The sequence below is a fragment of the Amphiura filiformis genome, chromosome 11 (genome assembly GCF_039555335.1).
Source record: "Amphiura filiformis chromosome 11, Afil_fr2py, whole genome shotgun sequence".
Lineage (NCBI taxonomy): Eukaryota > Metazoa > Echinodermata > Ophiuroidea > Amphilepidida > Amphiuridae > Amphiura > Amphiura filiformis.
In genome coordinates, this window is record NC_092638.1 from 31,862,193 (window position 1) to 31,879,115 (window position 16,923).

The following is a 16,923-nucleotide window of genomic DNA, read 5'->3' on the forward strand; positions in this document are numbered from 1 at the left end:
TCCATTTGAAATACTTACACCAGTTGTGGAACATATAAGTCATAATACAGGGGGAGTATGGGTTTCAAAATGAATAACTCTGACCAATTACATTTGGAAAACATATTCCCCCTGTGGAAGATATGTCCAAAATCTTCCACAGGGGTAGTGTGGATTTCAACTGGAATAGCCCATTGCACTAAAGTGAGACTATTAATTTATTCCTCAATATTGTATGGGTACCCTGCATATGAACCTGCAGTATAATACAGTAGAGAAATTATCTTAGGAATCTTTATCTTTTCATTTCATCATGTCATCTCTGTCCTAGTATTACTGGCAGGAAGTACAGATCTTATCTTATTCAATCCAAGAACCGGCTCACACGAGTGATTTTTTCCGACTGCTGATTACGATCGTGTTGCAATCGTATCACGACATTGAAAGCGTGTTTCAGCAAACGTCATCAGCATACTTACTACGACATTCATGAATGTTGACAACTTACATCATTGGGTCATGCAGTTTGTTGCATGATTATGTCATAAGTAAGAGAATGAAATCAATGTGTGGCCGGAATTTTGATGTTGTAAGATGATTACTCTCAGGGTTGCAAACCTGCGATTTGGTAGCCCAATTGGGCAACTTTTGAAGATTTTCCCAGTGACTTTTGACAATTTCCTGTCCCATAGAAACCAATGGTTTAGAAAAAATTGGGCGACTTTTCAACATTTGCTCCCGCGACTTCCGATAGTTTCCTGCCCCGTAGAAACTGATGGTTAAAAGAGAAAAATTGGGTGACTTTTCGATTATTTGATCCGCGATTTGGGCTGAAATCTTTTGGCAACCCTGATTACTCTATGTACCACGATTCTTGTAACACTAGCACAATGATCACTAGTCTTTGTGTTTGCACTGTTCAGGACCATAAGAAATATCATTAAAAGTCACTGAACATGAAGAAGCAGCTATTTATACACTAAATATAATATGGACCACTGATTATACTAAATAATATATATTGGTGCAGTTGTAAAATGATGGCACCCGAATAATATGCATTGGGTGCACAGGAGAGATGAAGCTTGGGCCTAAGCATGTGCTGTCTGTAGTTGTAATTTGTTTAAACTCATGAGAGGAAAAGCATAAATCGTTTTGAATTTGAATTGACACACTCCCTTGATTTCACTGGAAGGAATCACTAAGTATGTCACGATCAGAGGGGCAGTCTCAGGACCTGTGGTCATCAGAGGGTTTGTGCTCTGGTCACTACAGTCTGTCCACTCCGAAGTTCAAAGTGACAATGCGCACGTATACATTGCATTAACAGTGCGTGGTGCTGCGTCTCTGCTGCAGGTATGCGTGTCTTCAAAGTCGGCACAATGTGTGCGTCTGCATCAGTACTTTGTACTTCAGAGTAGACAGACTGTAGACTGGACTTTTGCCATACCGTCATGATAATGAGGGGTCTGATTAAAGGCTAAGAAGGAAACCTGTATGAGTGTTGAGCATCTGTCTTCCACAGGGGTAGTGTGGATTGTAAGTAGAATAGCCCATTGACATAACAAGTGGTGAGAATTGGAATCCCAATCACCAAGCTATTAATACTTTAATAGCTTGCTTCTACCCACCTAAGAGTAAATGTGTAGCTGTTTCATGATGATCACAATCTTACATTTTCAAAATATTTAGATATGGTAATATACCTTGGTGCAAAATATATAAAGTCATTTTAAGCTTATCCAAATAATGTTTTACACGAACCATCTAAATTTGTATTCTTTTTCTATGTTTTTTATTTGTCTTTACAGAAAACATCGAACGAGTTCTTTGATATGGGCATCTTTGTTGCATTCTTTGTTCTTATTGCAATTGTGTGTCTTCTGCTGTTACTAAAGTTACGATGGAGACAGAAGAGGAAACAGGTGAGACTTGGCATGGGCTATTCCATTTAAAATCCACACTACCCCTGTGGAAGGTTTAGCTGAAGTCTGCCACAGAGGGAGTATCAATTTTGAATAGAATAGACATCTGGGTAACTTCCATTTGTAATACTCACTCCAGTTGTGGAAGATATCAGTAAAGCCATAATACAGGGGGAGTATGGGTTTCAAAATGATTAACTCTGACCAATTACATTTGAAAAACATACTCCCTCTGTGGAAGATATTTCAGGGGTAGTGTGGATTTCAACTGGAAAAGCCCAATACTGTAAAAATGGAAATTTTCCTGCTTCATGAAATTATTTGATGATTTCTGGAATTTTTTGGAAAAGTATTCTGGTTCAAATATCTGATGTTGTGCCAGATGCATATTATCGGTCAACTTTGACCTTCAGAAGCATGGGCGCGGCGCTGAATAGAGCAAAAGTTAGTTGAAGGGCCTGGTTGAGTTGCTCAGGTACCTTACAAGTCTGGTCTTGAAATTTGCCATCGACTTAGCAGCGATAAAGACTGCTAATTTTATCTTATAATGCGTAGGAAGATGTTCAATGTATCATAATAGTGACCATGAAATGGCAGTAATTATATAAATGAAGTAGGGAAAATCCCTTACATGCTTGATCTAGGAAAATATTTTTATTTTACATGCTCATCTAAGATCAAGATACACAGTGATATGTGGTGTATGTGTAGATTCTGTTGATGTCTGCTGTGTTTTTGAGCTGCATGATGATGGCAATGATGATGATGATGATTGACAATGATTGATGATGATGATGATGATGGTGATAATGATTGACAATGACGAGGATGATGATCAATGCTGATGACAATAATGTTGTTGTTGGTGTTGTTTGGTGTTGTTGTCATTGTTGTTCTGCTTCTGAATGACTTGGCATTGCCAGATTTATTGTACCTCACCAACTTTTAATAAGTTGATAACAATGATAGCAGTAACAAAAATAGGGGTTTCCCCAGTTGTTAACTTTCACTTGATATAATCACCCAGACAGATCATTATATAGCATTCTATTACCTCCACGACCCATTATTCAAAATCGCGCACTGTGATTTGTTGAAACGCGTCACGTGAGAGCCCATTATTCTGCAATAATGGGTCAAGCGCCGTAATACATTCTACGCACAGCATTACGCTTGGTTACGCGTGCAATATTTCCGCGATACGCGCTGTCACTTACGCGTACGCGCTCCACCTTGAAGTAAACAACTTAAAATTTTTGTGCCAAAAAAATGATATTTTCTCTTTAAATCGCACTATTTTCTGGTAATAGAATAGAAATAAAGGGTGCAGCATTATCTTTACGCATAAATAATGTGTCCTCGGCAGTAAAAGCGTTTAAATAATGGGTTCGGCTGCGCCTCACCCATTATTTACGTTTTACTGCCTCGACACATTATTTGGGTGTAAAGGATAAAGCATTACCCTTTATTTCTTAATCATTACGTCAAACATAATCTTTTCTTTTCTTTTCAATCATGCCAGAAAACTGTATTTATCAGGAATCGACCAAAAATCTATTTCAGACGCACATGTGAGAAAGTAATCACATCCAATATATTTCACAAGTAACAAGAAAAAAAAAACGAGAAACATACATCAATTGCCAGATATTATCTCGGGTACATATGAACAAGTCATTGACTTGCCAAGTGCTCCTCACTCTATTACTTTCATCCGAACATCAAACTCATTAAAAGCCTTTCTAAATTGTGTTCAAAACCTCTGGAGACATCAGCTGTCTGTTCAGTGGTCAGTGTCAATAGGCTGTGCTAGTTGGAATCCACACACCCCCTGTTGAAGACATGACCTTAATCTCCCACACAGGGGGTGTAGATGTGTAATGGAGTGGCTATATGTAACCCCATTTAAAATTCACTCTCCTGTGTCTTCCACAGGGGGTGTATGGATTTCAGTTGAAATAGCCTGATACTGTTCAGCCATGATAGTCTGCAAGGCACACAAGTTAATAAGTATTATTAGGTTTGAAATTTGTGGACATTTTATTGCAAATGTCAGTATGTAGCTGAGGAACTACTGAACACTGAACGAACACTAAGCATGTTTTTTTTTTATCTTTGGTGTATTGTTGTCCCCGTGTTATGTTTTTATTTGTAGAGTTCTTACATTTTAAAATTGTAACCAATATACTCCGCACGCATTATTCTATAAAGTGTCTTTAAAGCGCTTTGAGCAAAACACTAGCGATTTGAAGCTGTACCCAATGAAATGCGCACTGACATCTCACTGCCACATCAGGGTGAAAAATCGTATGGCCACCATGCTCCTCCTGGATGAGGAGGATGATGATGGCAAACGATGATGACAACCGGTTAACCATGACAATGATGATGAGAACAATGGCAAAGATGGTGTTGATAAAAAATAACAATGAAGAAGTGACACTGCTTATGATGATGACAATAACGATGATGATGAATGGAAGAGGGGTGAAACTATGAAAGTACTGTAATAAGTGTAAAGCGTGATATTTCTGCAGTATTCATTTTTTTTTTGTGATTTAAACTTTTCGGGGCCGTTTTGGAGTATATTTGCGATTACAGACAGTTACACATTAAAGCCTATAATGGGTAACAAATATTTTTGCAGAGCTTTTAAATTTGCAATTCATGAATTTTGAAGAATAAAAACATGGGGAAATAAATAATTTCTGTTGTTCAATAAATTGTACAAAAGCATGGCAAATGTATGTTACATGAAATAACACCTCTCTTACTCCCACTCTCGCTCTCTCTTTCACCCTCTTCATTTTTTCCTCCTCACCCATCCTCCCTGTAGACATCTCAAGTGAGGCAAGCCATGGATGCGGTCGCTAAGATGGAAGTTCGCAAGTACAAACAGATCGACTACAGTCGGCACTCGTTTCACAAGAAGCAAGATGACAGGTGGACGACGACCTTGAGTATCGGTTCCGACGGGACCATCTGTGCCATATGCCTGGAGGAATTCCACGACGGAGAGGTAAGTGCAGGGCGGGGTTACGGATGAGGCCTGTATTTCGTTGTTGAGTTTACTGTCCATGACACATACACTCCTTGTGAAGGGTTTTCACTCTTTAAGCAGAATTAAGCACAATGTAGCCATTTTTCTGTGATTTATCATATTGTACCGTAGTTTTCTGTGATTCGGCAGAATTTGCATAAGATTCTGTGATTTAAAACAATGGAGTACTATCTGAACTGAAGTAATTTGCAGTCATTAATGGTGTTTGTTTAGAGGGATCTCTCATTTTGCCTAGTTACATGGGCCTCTGTCCTATAATAGCAAAAAGGGCATAGCTGACAAGTATTATAAGATAATGGATAGAGACTGCTTGGCTATTCCAGTTGAAACACATACACTCCCTATATGGAAGACATGACCTTAATCTTCCACACAAGGAGTGTGAATTTTGAAATGGGGTTATCTGAATGGGTGACTCCATATGAAATCTGCACTCCATGTGTGGTAGCCGCAGTCTGTGGCCCTCACAGACTTAGCGAGCGCACGTTCTCAATCGAGCGTGTCTGATGCAACCTCTCTGGATAGTATACTAAGTAGCAACAGAGCCCGAAAGTAGTGCTACATGTGTGGGAGACTGAGGTCATGTCTTCTATAGGGTGTATGGATTTCAACCAGAATAGCCCATTGTTTTAAAAGGTTGTATTTTAGGGTTAACGATTTTAAATTGGCATGCTTCATAATTTAGCCAGGTTAATACCAACAGCCTGGTACACCTAAGGTGAAACAATTACATTGTGGCAAACAGTTGCAATTTTTTGTCATGGTTTGTTGTATGACAATTTATGTAATTGCTGATGATAGATTAATTGGGCTATTCCGGTTGATAACCATACACCCCCTATGGAAAACATGCCCTTAATCGTCCACACATGGAGTGTGACTTTCAATTGGGTTACCTGAATGGGTGATTATTTGAAATCTACAATCACTGTGTGGGAGATTAAGGCCATGTCTTCCATAGGTGCATAGGGGGTGTATGAATTTCAAATGGAACAGCCATTGGTTGTTAGTGGATTTCTGTTTTAGTAGTGCGTATCATTGTAGGCTGTGTTATGAATGAGTCGCTTTTTGTAATGATGCAAAGAAGAATAAAAAAATGTTGCAGCCTTTCCGGTGTCGGAGATTAACGCCATGTATTCCATAGGTGCATGGAGTGTATGAATTTCAAATGGAACAGCCATTGGTTGTTAGTGGATTTCTGTTTTAGTGCATATCATTGTAGGCTGTATTATGAATGAATCGCTTTTTGTGACATGCAAAGAAGGATAAAAAATGTTACAGCCTTTGGCTGCCAATCTCATCTTGTATGAGTCTATTGAGAGTTGAATTATTTGATTAGAATAGAGATTATTGCTCACAGTAACATTTCTTAGACGTCACAGCTATGATATAAATCTAAGGTGGTGCTCTTACAGAGCGCATGGGACCAGGGCTGGAAGTCTCAAAAGCTGGTTTGTAACACGTCCCCCTAACACTAGGATCCACAACATGTTCATCTATCAAGGCACAGTTCTTTAACCCCAATACATCTGTACATTCATTGAATGACCTTTGAAAATTTGGGTACAAAAGCTCATACTCAAATACTCAAAAGTCAAATTTTGCACTATGATTGTTTATTTGAGGTTCCGTAGAATGGGGTGAATAGGGACGCAGGGGTGAATAGGGACAGGAAAGAGAAAAGTTTTTGAAATCTCATTTTTTCAGGTATGGTTAACGCTTATTATTTTTTTATTTCCACAGATTGAAAGAGCAAACAAACAGTATTTAGAAAATGGTTCAGCAGATGTGAAAGAATAAATTTAAGATACAGGGTGTCCAAAATAAAATTATCTAAAAAAGGTTCTAAAAAACGGGGTGGTCAAAACTTTCCTGCTCCCACGGCCACTATTTTAGAAAATGAGCTGGAAATTCACCAGGACCTAGCCTGCTAGGTCCTACAACTTTCTCTAAAAGATTATTTAATAATAATGACAGGAATTTTTATAACAATTTTTTTAATATTTTTCAGATAAATGTCACCTAATACGGGGTGAATAGGGACACCCTGGCCACAACCACCCTTACCCCACCACACCCTATCCTACCACCCAACCCTGCTCCACCCTTACCCCACTACCCTCATGAACATACCCCACCACCTAAACCCTAACACCACCACCCTTAAATCACTATACCACACCTTGACCCCACTAGCCTCATTAAACCTACCATCCCCACTACCCTACCCAACTACCACACCACCCTACCCAGGCTACCACCCTCATCTACCCCTAATACTATCATGCCACTGCCTGAACTCACTACCCCACACCCTACCCCAGCACTCCACCATCCTACCCCACCCATCTACCCCACCACCCTATCCCCTACCCTACCACCCTATCCACTGCTCCACCACCACCACTTTAATCCACTACCTCTACCACCCTGATACCTTTTCTCATACTCCACCACCCTGATCCCACTACCCCAACACCCTACCCTACCTACCTACTTCCCTACCACCCAGAACCCTACCCCAGCCACCCTTACCCCACCACATCCTACCCCACCTCTTCTTGTACTGACGAGCCTGATTAACGTTGTCAAGAAATCATATTTTAATCAGTTATGATGGTATGAATTACCCTGACATGTTTCTATTGTTTTTTAAAACACACTTGGTGTCCCTTTTCCCTCCATGTGGGGGTAAAAATGCATGTAAACTCCTTCAAAATTGTACTTTCCTTATCGAGACCAGTGCTGTCCCTATTGACCCCGAAGTCTGGGGTCAATAGGGACACCAAAATTTTATTAAAAAAATATATACCCCCACACACCGACACCGCCTGGCTAATAATTATTTGGTGCAGAAGGGACACTAAAATGAATACACGGGATCGATACACGTGAATTGCTATGCACGATTTTGATATCAGACGAAAATCTTCTGATACCGGGTTAGAAAATGATGAATATCTCCGTCATGATTTTTTCTCAAGAAACCAGATTTGGTCTCATAAACTTGGAAATACGTGTTGAACAGATATGATAGTCGCTAGAATGCGCTTTGAAAATTGGCCGTGCGCTTTGAACTCAAAATTTGACCATTTTATATTGCGTTGGTCCTGTTATGGACTACAGCGTGCAGCGTGTAGTACAGCTGCACTCACTGTAGGCAGTATAAAAGTCGATGACCATTGACCTCAATGGGGTATACAAGCTTAATCACGCACAACCAAGATCGATTACCCGGCTATTGTGAGTAGCCTTAGTTATGTCCCTCGACTAATTATTAGTTTAAAAGAGCTTTAAAGGTTTGAACCAAATGGCTAATCGTGGCTGTGGATTTAACCTACCATGGCGATTCCTGCCATGAAGATATAGGGTCGAAGACACTGTGCCCCACATATATTCAATTTTTTATAATGGTGGATTAAAGGCATCATGGGTGGACATATTATGCCCTCAAAAGTTTGGCTTATGGGGCTACAGGAAAAAAACTACAATCTAGAGAGTGCCCAAACTGTCCCTATTCACCCCATTCTACGGTTATTGAACTATGCCATTGGGATGAGGCCATTGTGGTCCATAGTGTAACATTGTGGTATGCTTGAGATGGATGCTGGATTGCAGGTCTTTAGGACATTGGGGCCAGGTTTTCCAATCAGGAATAATAATTCCATACCTTATAACAGGTTTATTACATGAATTAAAATTATCATTTAGTTTTGTGTGTAAAGTGAAAACTATGTCATGTTTTAGGGACAGTACAAGATCAGGGTTGCCTGCACAGGTACACCAACGCCAAGGTACTTGGCTGGTACTGTGCAGTACCATGGGAGTACCAGTTTAGTACCAGTGCAGTACCACTACTGGTGGGTCCTGTGCAGGTACTGTGAAAAATACCGTAATTTACCATAAAATTTGGTAAAATAAAAGACACCAAAGTCAAAGATATATTTGAGATGTCTTAAAACATTATGCATGGTTAGAAAATCGAAAAGTTGCTTTCAAAAATTCTGTTTTACTTGGAATACATATTATACTTAATGAGACTCATCGCTACTAGGTCTCAAAAACACCAGTGGTTTTCCCAAGTAAAGTGTTGGATACGTGCTGTCAAATGGTGTAACAGCACGTATCCGACACTTTACTTGGAAAACCACTTTTATCCTACATGCAATGCTGTTTTACTTGGAATACATATTATACTAAATGAGATTAATTGCTTCTAGTATTCAGAATATCATAATATCCTTTTGGGCAAGTTTTATTTCTGAAAATGATTAAATTACTTTATTTTTGCTCAAATAATTTAATCAATATATAAATGCCAATGTAATTACCAATGTTTAAAATAATGGTAGAACACTGGTGTGTACCAAGCGGGTACCTGGCCAACTGTGTACCTGTACAGGCGACCACAATAGGAATCTTGTAGTGTACCTTTTCCATCTTTCTTTTACTTCTAGCTCAAATTCAAACCAAAGCAGTGCCAACTTACAACCATTGGTAGTACTTTAGATGATCTAAAGAGGCTTAAAAAAGTGTGTACCACCAAGGAAAATAAACGATAAGCACTGTTCATTGTGTACATTAACATCTATCAAGTATCATTTCAATTGACAAGTTATTCTTATTTTTAACATATATTACCATATTGTTTTTTTTCTTTTTCTCAACAGGAACTACGAATTGTGCCCTGCGCTCATGAATTTCACAGGCCATGTGTAGACCCATGGTTACTTTCAAATAGGACTTGCCCTCTATGCATGTATAATATAATAGGTACGTATAGTAGGTCTGTTTGGTTGCCTGCCTGTTTGTGTTTTTATTTTTTTGTCTTATTTAACCTGGGTAGATCATTCAGTGTTGAAACACTGCTCTCCCATGATGCCCAGGGACTGTGGTAGGGTGTACAATCAGTCAGGCATTACTCTGATCGGAACTGGTTGCGAGGTCTTTGTTATCCACAGCTTCTGCCCGACGATTCAAATGCAGTAATGGAGGAAGCAAATTATTCAATATGAATTTGCCTCCACTGGGGATCGAACCGGGGATCTCTTGCAACAGAATCAAAGACCGTAATCACTGGACCATGCAGCTCTCTGTTTGCACTGTACCATCATTGTGCTGTTCCAGTTGAAATTCATACACCCACTGTGGAAGGCACAACCTCAGTCTCTCACACAGGGGGTGAAGATTTCAAATGGAGTCACCCATTTAAGTAACCCCATTTGATATTCACACTCCCTGTGTGGAACATTAAGGTCATGTCTTCCATAGGGGGTATATGGATTTCAACTGGAATAGCACTTGAATGCCGAGATCATCCCCAACACCCACTTGTAATGCACTAAGAGACAGACGTCTCAAGAGCAGAGTGACCTATAGATGTGCCAAAAAGAGTTTGCTGCTTAAAATGTTAAAACCCCTTCACTGTCCATCAGTGAATGTTTAGTGCTGTAGGCTACACATGATTGGCACACTAGTAGGGTAAGTCTGCACTCTCATCACTGTCTGACAGAGTTGCCAAACTTGCAGTTGTGTAGCCCAACTAGGTGGCGAAGTTGAACTGTTATGTCTTGTAATTTGAAAAGGGCCACAGTGATTTTGTGACTCTTTGGCATTTTAGTGCTTGATCAGAAAAAAGGCGTCATTTTTAGCTATAGGTCTTGTTCAGTGATTTTGTCTAAAAAACAACAAATCATGAAGGTTTTGAATTTGATGCGATTCAGTATCTCACAGAATATCATAAAATGCCCTATAAAATTGTAAGTTGGGCCGAATTTTGTCAGAAAATCACACTCGCAAAATGGGCTGTGCATTTTTGGCAACTCTGGTTAGTGTCTGGATGAAATATAAGTTTTTCTACTATTGATAAAATTAAGTAGCAATTATATGGAAAACAAATTAACATGTTTCCTGTAGGTATCCAAAAAAAGAAGATATATGGGGCATACTTTAAAAATAAAATTGTCAGGATTTAGGGCAAAATGAGCTTCATTATCCAATCAAATTAAATCTAGCAGGAGAACCACCGATTAATTTTCAATTAATTTTCTTAATATTATCTCATTAGTAAAGAATTAAGAAAATATGTGAAAAATATTGAGCATTTCATGCCTGAAAATGAACTTTTTTCTTGATTCCTGTTCTCAAATTCAAAAATGAAACGCAATAAAATGGTTCCCCAAAAAACACTATATGCTTGTCTTGAAGGAAACAAACTTCTTTGCTAAAGCCTAATTCTACACTCTGCCAGTTCTGTATCAAGTATATAACCGTTATTAACAGGCAAAGTGTTTGTTAAGTGCCGAGCCTCCAGTTATACATGCTTCTGCATTTCTGCCAGAGTAGAGACGTTCCATTTAGGCTCTCATTTTGTCTCTGTTGTCACAGTTTGTCTACGACTCTAGGGGCATTGAAAAAGCAATTGATTTAAGTGGGGATTTAGGACAAACATGTAGGTGTTGATGTGTAACTGACATAATGCTTGTCAATCAAGAATTATGCTCACATTTTCAGCGTGTCAAAATCTAGTACAATTTTGATTGCGTGGGTAGTTGGGGTATAAACGGCTTGAAATACGATATGTAGATCATGGTGCTAAGTTGATGTGTGCTCGTTTTTTCAACACCTATGTTGTTAGACTGGAGGACTTGTGTTGAAGTGATCAAATTGGTGACTGGTTCGTTCTTTCTCCTGTTCAAAGCAGTGTCCTACCAAACTGGTCCTTCTGCTCAGTAACCTTATATGTGACCGTACAGCACAAATGAGCCGTAAATGTCCTAAATTGTATTCTGAGTTACAGTGTAAAATGTGCATGAAGGTCGTATTCATTGGTACCTCAAGTTGGCGCGACATCTATCTCATTTTATAGTCAAACACCAATCAATAATCAATAAGTGGGGATTTAGGACAAACATGTAGGTGTTGATGTGTAACTGACATAATGGTTGTCAATCAAGAATTATGCTCACATTTTCAACGTGTCAAAATCTAGGACAATTTTGATTGCGTGGGTAGTTGGGGTATGAACAGCTCGAAATACGATATGTAGATCATGGTGCTAAGTTGATGTGTGCTCGTTTTTTCAACACCTATGTTGTTAGACTGGAGGACTTGTGTTGAAGTGATCAAATTGGTGACTGGTTCATTCTTTCTCCTGTTCAAAGCAGTGTCCTGCCATGCAGGTCCTTCTGCTCAGTAGCATTTATATTTTGTCGGAGAAACGTCACTGAAAGTATATCAGGGACTGCCTTTTGGAATTTGCAGGAGAGCATTAAATAGCTCTTCTGGAGCCTTCATAGACTATGCCATAGTCGAATTTTATTAAAAATATGTTATTATTAGTCATGATGAACCCATTTCATTGAACTCAAAATTATACTGATGTTTATTAAAATTAAAGTATTCAATAGTAAAATGGTCATAAAGAGTTAAAAATATCAGACGATTAGTGACAATAAAAGCAATTGAATGCAACATTATCTTGCATAATTATAACGGCTCACTTTAATACTGAACAATTCTGATTTTGGAATCTACCAGTTTATTGATAGCGAACCCGAAATTTCGACTATGAACTTTGAATTGTAAGCAGAACTTTACCCCTGGACTTTGCTCTCTAAAACACACTGTCAAGCATACTTGTTTATCAGTCCATTAACCACAAGTACTAAGCATGGACGCGCTAGCTGTTGGATGAGAGATTAACTTTCGCGGCAACACAAAAGCGCCGCAAATACCACAGACAGTTGTTTACGGTGTAGTTAATGGTAATGGCGCGGACCCAGACGATTTAAACCATAGCAAGGTATGGGCGACCAATCACAAGGCAGATCCATTTAAAGATGCATTACATCATGGACAATTTTAGTTAGGCCAGAAATTGGCCTAACTCTCCATAGAGTCCCGTGTTAAAAATCTTAACCGCAAGGCAATGTCAGTAGTCCACTTGGGAAGCTAACTAACAGAGGGAGTAGGGTGACTGATCAGATGTGAAAATCTATCAATTGTGCACACATTAATTAAATCAGAGTTTTAAGCTTAAATACAATATTCAGAGTATGCACAATGGGCAAGTGGACTACGGGGTAGTCTAGAGCCTTCAAGGAGAGCTGTTTACAGCATTTACAATAGAATGTAAGGAGAGAATGGTCAACTAAGGAGAGCTAAAAATCACTATGTTATATCAGATTTAAGGAGTAATATATACCTGGGACTGCCTTTTGAGGAGAGCGATTGCTCTCTCTCTCCTCAAAAGGCAGTCCCAGGTATATATTAATATCCCATTATTTAAATGTCTGGAACTTCATGGATAAGAAACAAAAAAAGTATTTACATTATTTTGTGTCATTATTACTTTAAAAGTTCTACTATATAATAGCTATTTGTGTGAATTCGGGGCTTTGAACTTTGTAAATGTCTAAATGTCTGGGAAGATAATTTATATAAACGCAAACTATGAGACAACAAAATGGTTCCCAAGAAATGCACAAAAGTAGCGGAGTCAACAAGCTAATGGCGCCTTATGCTACTCTACTAGTGATGGCATTTTACCTGCCCGTATTTTGATAACATTTTGCCGGTATTTATCCCGTCAACAAGCATTCCCTATGCAAAGCATAATTGCCCTGTGTCTGCTGCTGTATATATTTCAAACGGCTAGTGCAAGGAGGCATATCTGTAATAGCTGCCAGGTGTCATATTTTATATAGGTACAGCATTATAGAATGTAGAAATTGTCCAATGACTATATGGCAGCTATTGCAGAAGGATCCTTCTTGCAGCAACTCTGCTTTATTTCTTTCCCTTACTGCTTGTAACAAGGCACATATGCAATAGCTGCCAGGTGTCATATTTTATATAGGTACAGCATTATAGAATGTAGAAATTGTCCATTGTCTATATGGGAGCTATTGGAGATAGAGCCTTCTTGCAGCAACTCCGCTTTTTCTTTCCCTTACTGCTTGTAACAATAGCAATAGCTGCCAGGTGTCATATTTTATATAGGTACAGCATTATAGAATGTAGAAATTGTCCATTGTCTATATGGCAGCTATTGCAGAAGGATCCTTCTTGCAGCAAACCCGCTACATTTCTTTCCCTTACTGCTTGTAACAAGGCACATATGCAATAGCTGCCGGGTGTCATATTTTATATAGGTTCAGCATTATAGAATGTAGAAATTGTCCATTGTCTATATGGGAGCTATTGGAGATAGAGCCTTCTTGCAGCAACTCCGCTTTTTCTTTCCCTTACTGCTTGTAACAATAGCAATAGCTGCCAGGTGTCATATTTTATATAGGTACAGCATTATAGAATGTAGAAATTGTCCAATGACTATATGGCAGCTATTGCAGAAGGATCCTTCTTGCAGCAACTCCGCTTTATTTCTTTCCCTTACTGCTTGTAACAAGGCACATATGCAATAGCTGCCAGGTGTCATATTTTATATAGGTACAGCATTATAGAATGTTGTCCAATGTCTATATGGGAGCTATTGCATCTTGCATTGACCCTGCTATATTTCTATGCCTTACTGCTTGTGACAGTTTATTTGTGCGGGACATACGGAACTGCAGATTTTGTGTGTGTGTCTGTTTTGATTATGGTTACCATCAGTTCCGGCCACAGATTGCAATGGCCATAATTGTCTCTTTGGATGTGTGTGTGTGAGTCCAGTTTGTGTGTGTGCATATATTGGGCTATTCCAGTTGACATCCATATACCCCCTGTGGGAGGCAAGGCCTTAATTGCTCACACAGGGGGTGTAGATTTCAAATGGAGTTACCCATTCAGGTAACCCTGTTTGAAAATTGCACACACTCCCTGCATGGAAGATTAAGGTTGTGTTGTCCATAGGGGGTGTAATGATTGCAATTGGAATAGCCCATTTGTGACTTGTTGTTGATGTCCACAGTTCTAATCAAACCATTGCATCATAATCGTCCTGAGCCCTAACAGCGCAGAACTGATAACAGTTATTGGGGGCGAGGGTAATCAAAATCTGTTTCCACATATGTAAATTGTGGGTGGACATAACACCTTCAGGCTGACAACTCCTGCAGTGGATGAAGTAAAACACTTTCAAATCGAGGAACATTGTTGTTGGATGGTTTTCAAATTACTTACAAACACCTTCATAATGTGCAGGTGTTGCACAGACTTTAGTAAAAGATGAGTTGAGGTTAACTTCTGGACTAACTGGGATTACATTGTGGGCTAAGTATGTAGCATATATATCTCGCATCCGTGATCTACTTTACTTAGCAGCAACTTCAAAATATGGATGAATGTGACATATATATTAGAGATTATAGTTTAAAGGGACTTTAAAAGATTGTCATTAGAGATTACAGTTTTAAAGAGACATTAAGAGATTCTTGCCATATATGACCCACACTTTCTACATTTTCATTTTCCTCCTTTCAATCATGTTTATTAATGTTATCCATATACATATATCTGCAAGTTATAAATCAAAAGCAAGGTTTTCTGCGCAGTCGCATCAGATTTCTGAACCTTCATTTAGGGCGAGGGTAAGGGTGGTATATACTTAAACACGGATCTAGACACGGACTAACGGATCCAATATAATAATGTCAAATGTATATGATGTAAATAAAATACTTATCTTATTTTGTCATCATTAACCCTAGGGGTAAGGGTTTGGGTTAGCTAGAAACCTGAGTGTAAAAGACTGATTTAATTTCTTACACACTATCGCAGTTGCACTCCTATACTTTTACATTGGAATGACCATGGTCAAAGGAACCAATCTGGTGTATGATATATCTTGTGTCCTTAGGAAGATGAATGATATCCAAGGTGAATTGCAATCTTATTGAACAAGCAAATAAGATGTCTATGTGACATCTATGTTGATGATGAGAACACATAAGCTATAGAGACTAATTACTTCCCAGACTTAAAAAAAAATGGTCCTATATTATAACTGAAATGACATGAGATACATGATGAAAGGGTGATGTCAATTAATATATGATACTCAGTCAAGGTCTTAGTTTGGAGTTGACATTAGTGCCTGTCATTTTCACCAAAACTGCCTGTCCAAAATTTGATCCTAAAAACATAAACCAGACCTCTGCCCTCTCTGATGGTTTAGTTAGTTAATGTAGCAACTGCTAAAACCTTCATTTACTAGTCTGGTCTTGTTTTAATTAAGTTCACAGAACTTATTCAGGCATTGTTTTTAGAATTTAGCATAATTGTCACAGCAATTTGCCTGTTCCAGGAGCCAATTGCCCATCCAAAATGATGGTGGCTTACTAGCTAGCACCCTGTACTCAGTGCATGATCAGATGAAGCTAACAGGGTTTTTAAAAAGTTTCAATCATATAGCCTACTTATTTTCAGAAAAAATCTCAACCAAGTATTATAGCAAGCTGAGAGCATCAAAACTGTCCAACTTGATGGATTTGAAATAACCCACTTTTGAAAAAGCTCTCAGAATAATCCTCTGAATGACGCAAAGTCCATAATAGTATAGAAATTATGGATCATTAATGGCACTCATAAAGTGTGTTGTATAAAGTTTAACCTGATTAGGGGTAGATTGGCGTAGGTTAACTCGGTTTAATTGAATGATGATCTGGATACATTGCTCAGGCTTGTCAGATTAGGTCCTCAATTTAAATAATTAACCAGGTTTTTTTTTTTTCGTGCTGGGAATCTCAAAGCAATTAGCAAGGCGTGAACAGGTAACACCACCGTGGTCGTCAAACTTGTCACGTTCTATCACAAGAAGTGGCTAATTTGACTGCATGCGATCCACTTCTGACGCTAAATTCGATTAGCAATTTCACGGTCTGATTTATATCGAGACGAGGAGTCGTCAATGTCAGCCCGCACTGTAAATGGCCATCGTGTGAAAGAGATCTCGAGTGGGCTTAAGGAACGGGTGTAATCATTTGGAAAAACAACGTAGTGGGTGGTTAGGGATGA

The 16,923-nt window shown here is 38.8% G+C and overlaps 1 protein-coding gene across 1 annotated transcript in view; it reads left to right on the forward strand.

The window, feature by feature from the left end:
• The window catches only part of LOC140164732 (uncharacterized), a 207,879-nt gene that overhangs the window by 178,889 nt on the left and 12,067 nt on the right, over positions 1–16,923 (forward strand). Inside the window, 3 exon segments of the mRNA XM_072188088.1 lie at positions 1,791–1,904; positions 4,741–4,923; positions 9,636–9,738. Coding sequence (XP_072044189.1) covers positions 1,791–1,904; positions 4,741–4,923; positions 9,636–9,738 — 400 coding nt within the window.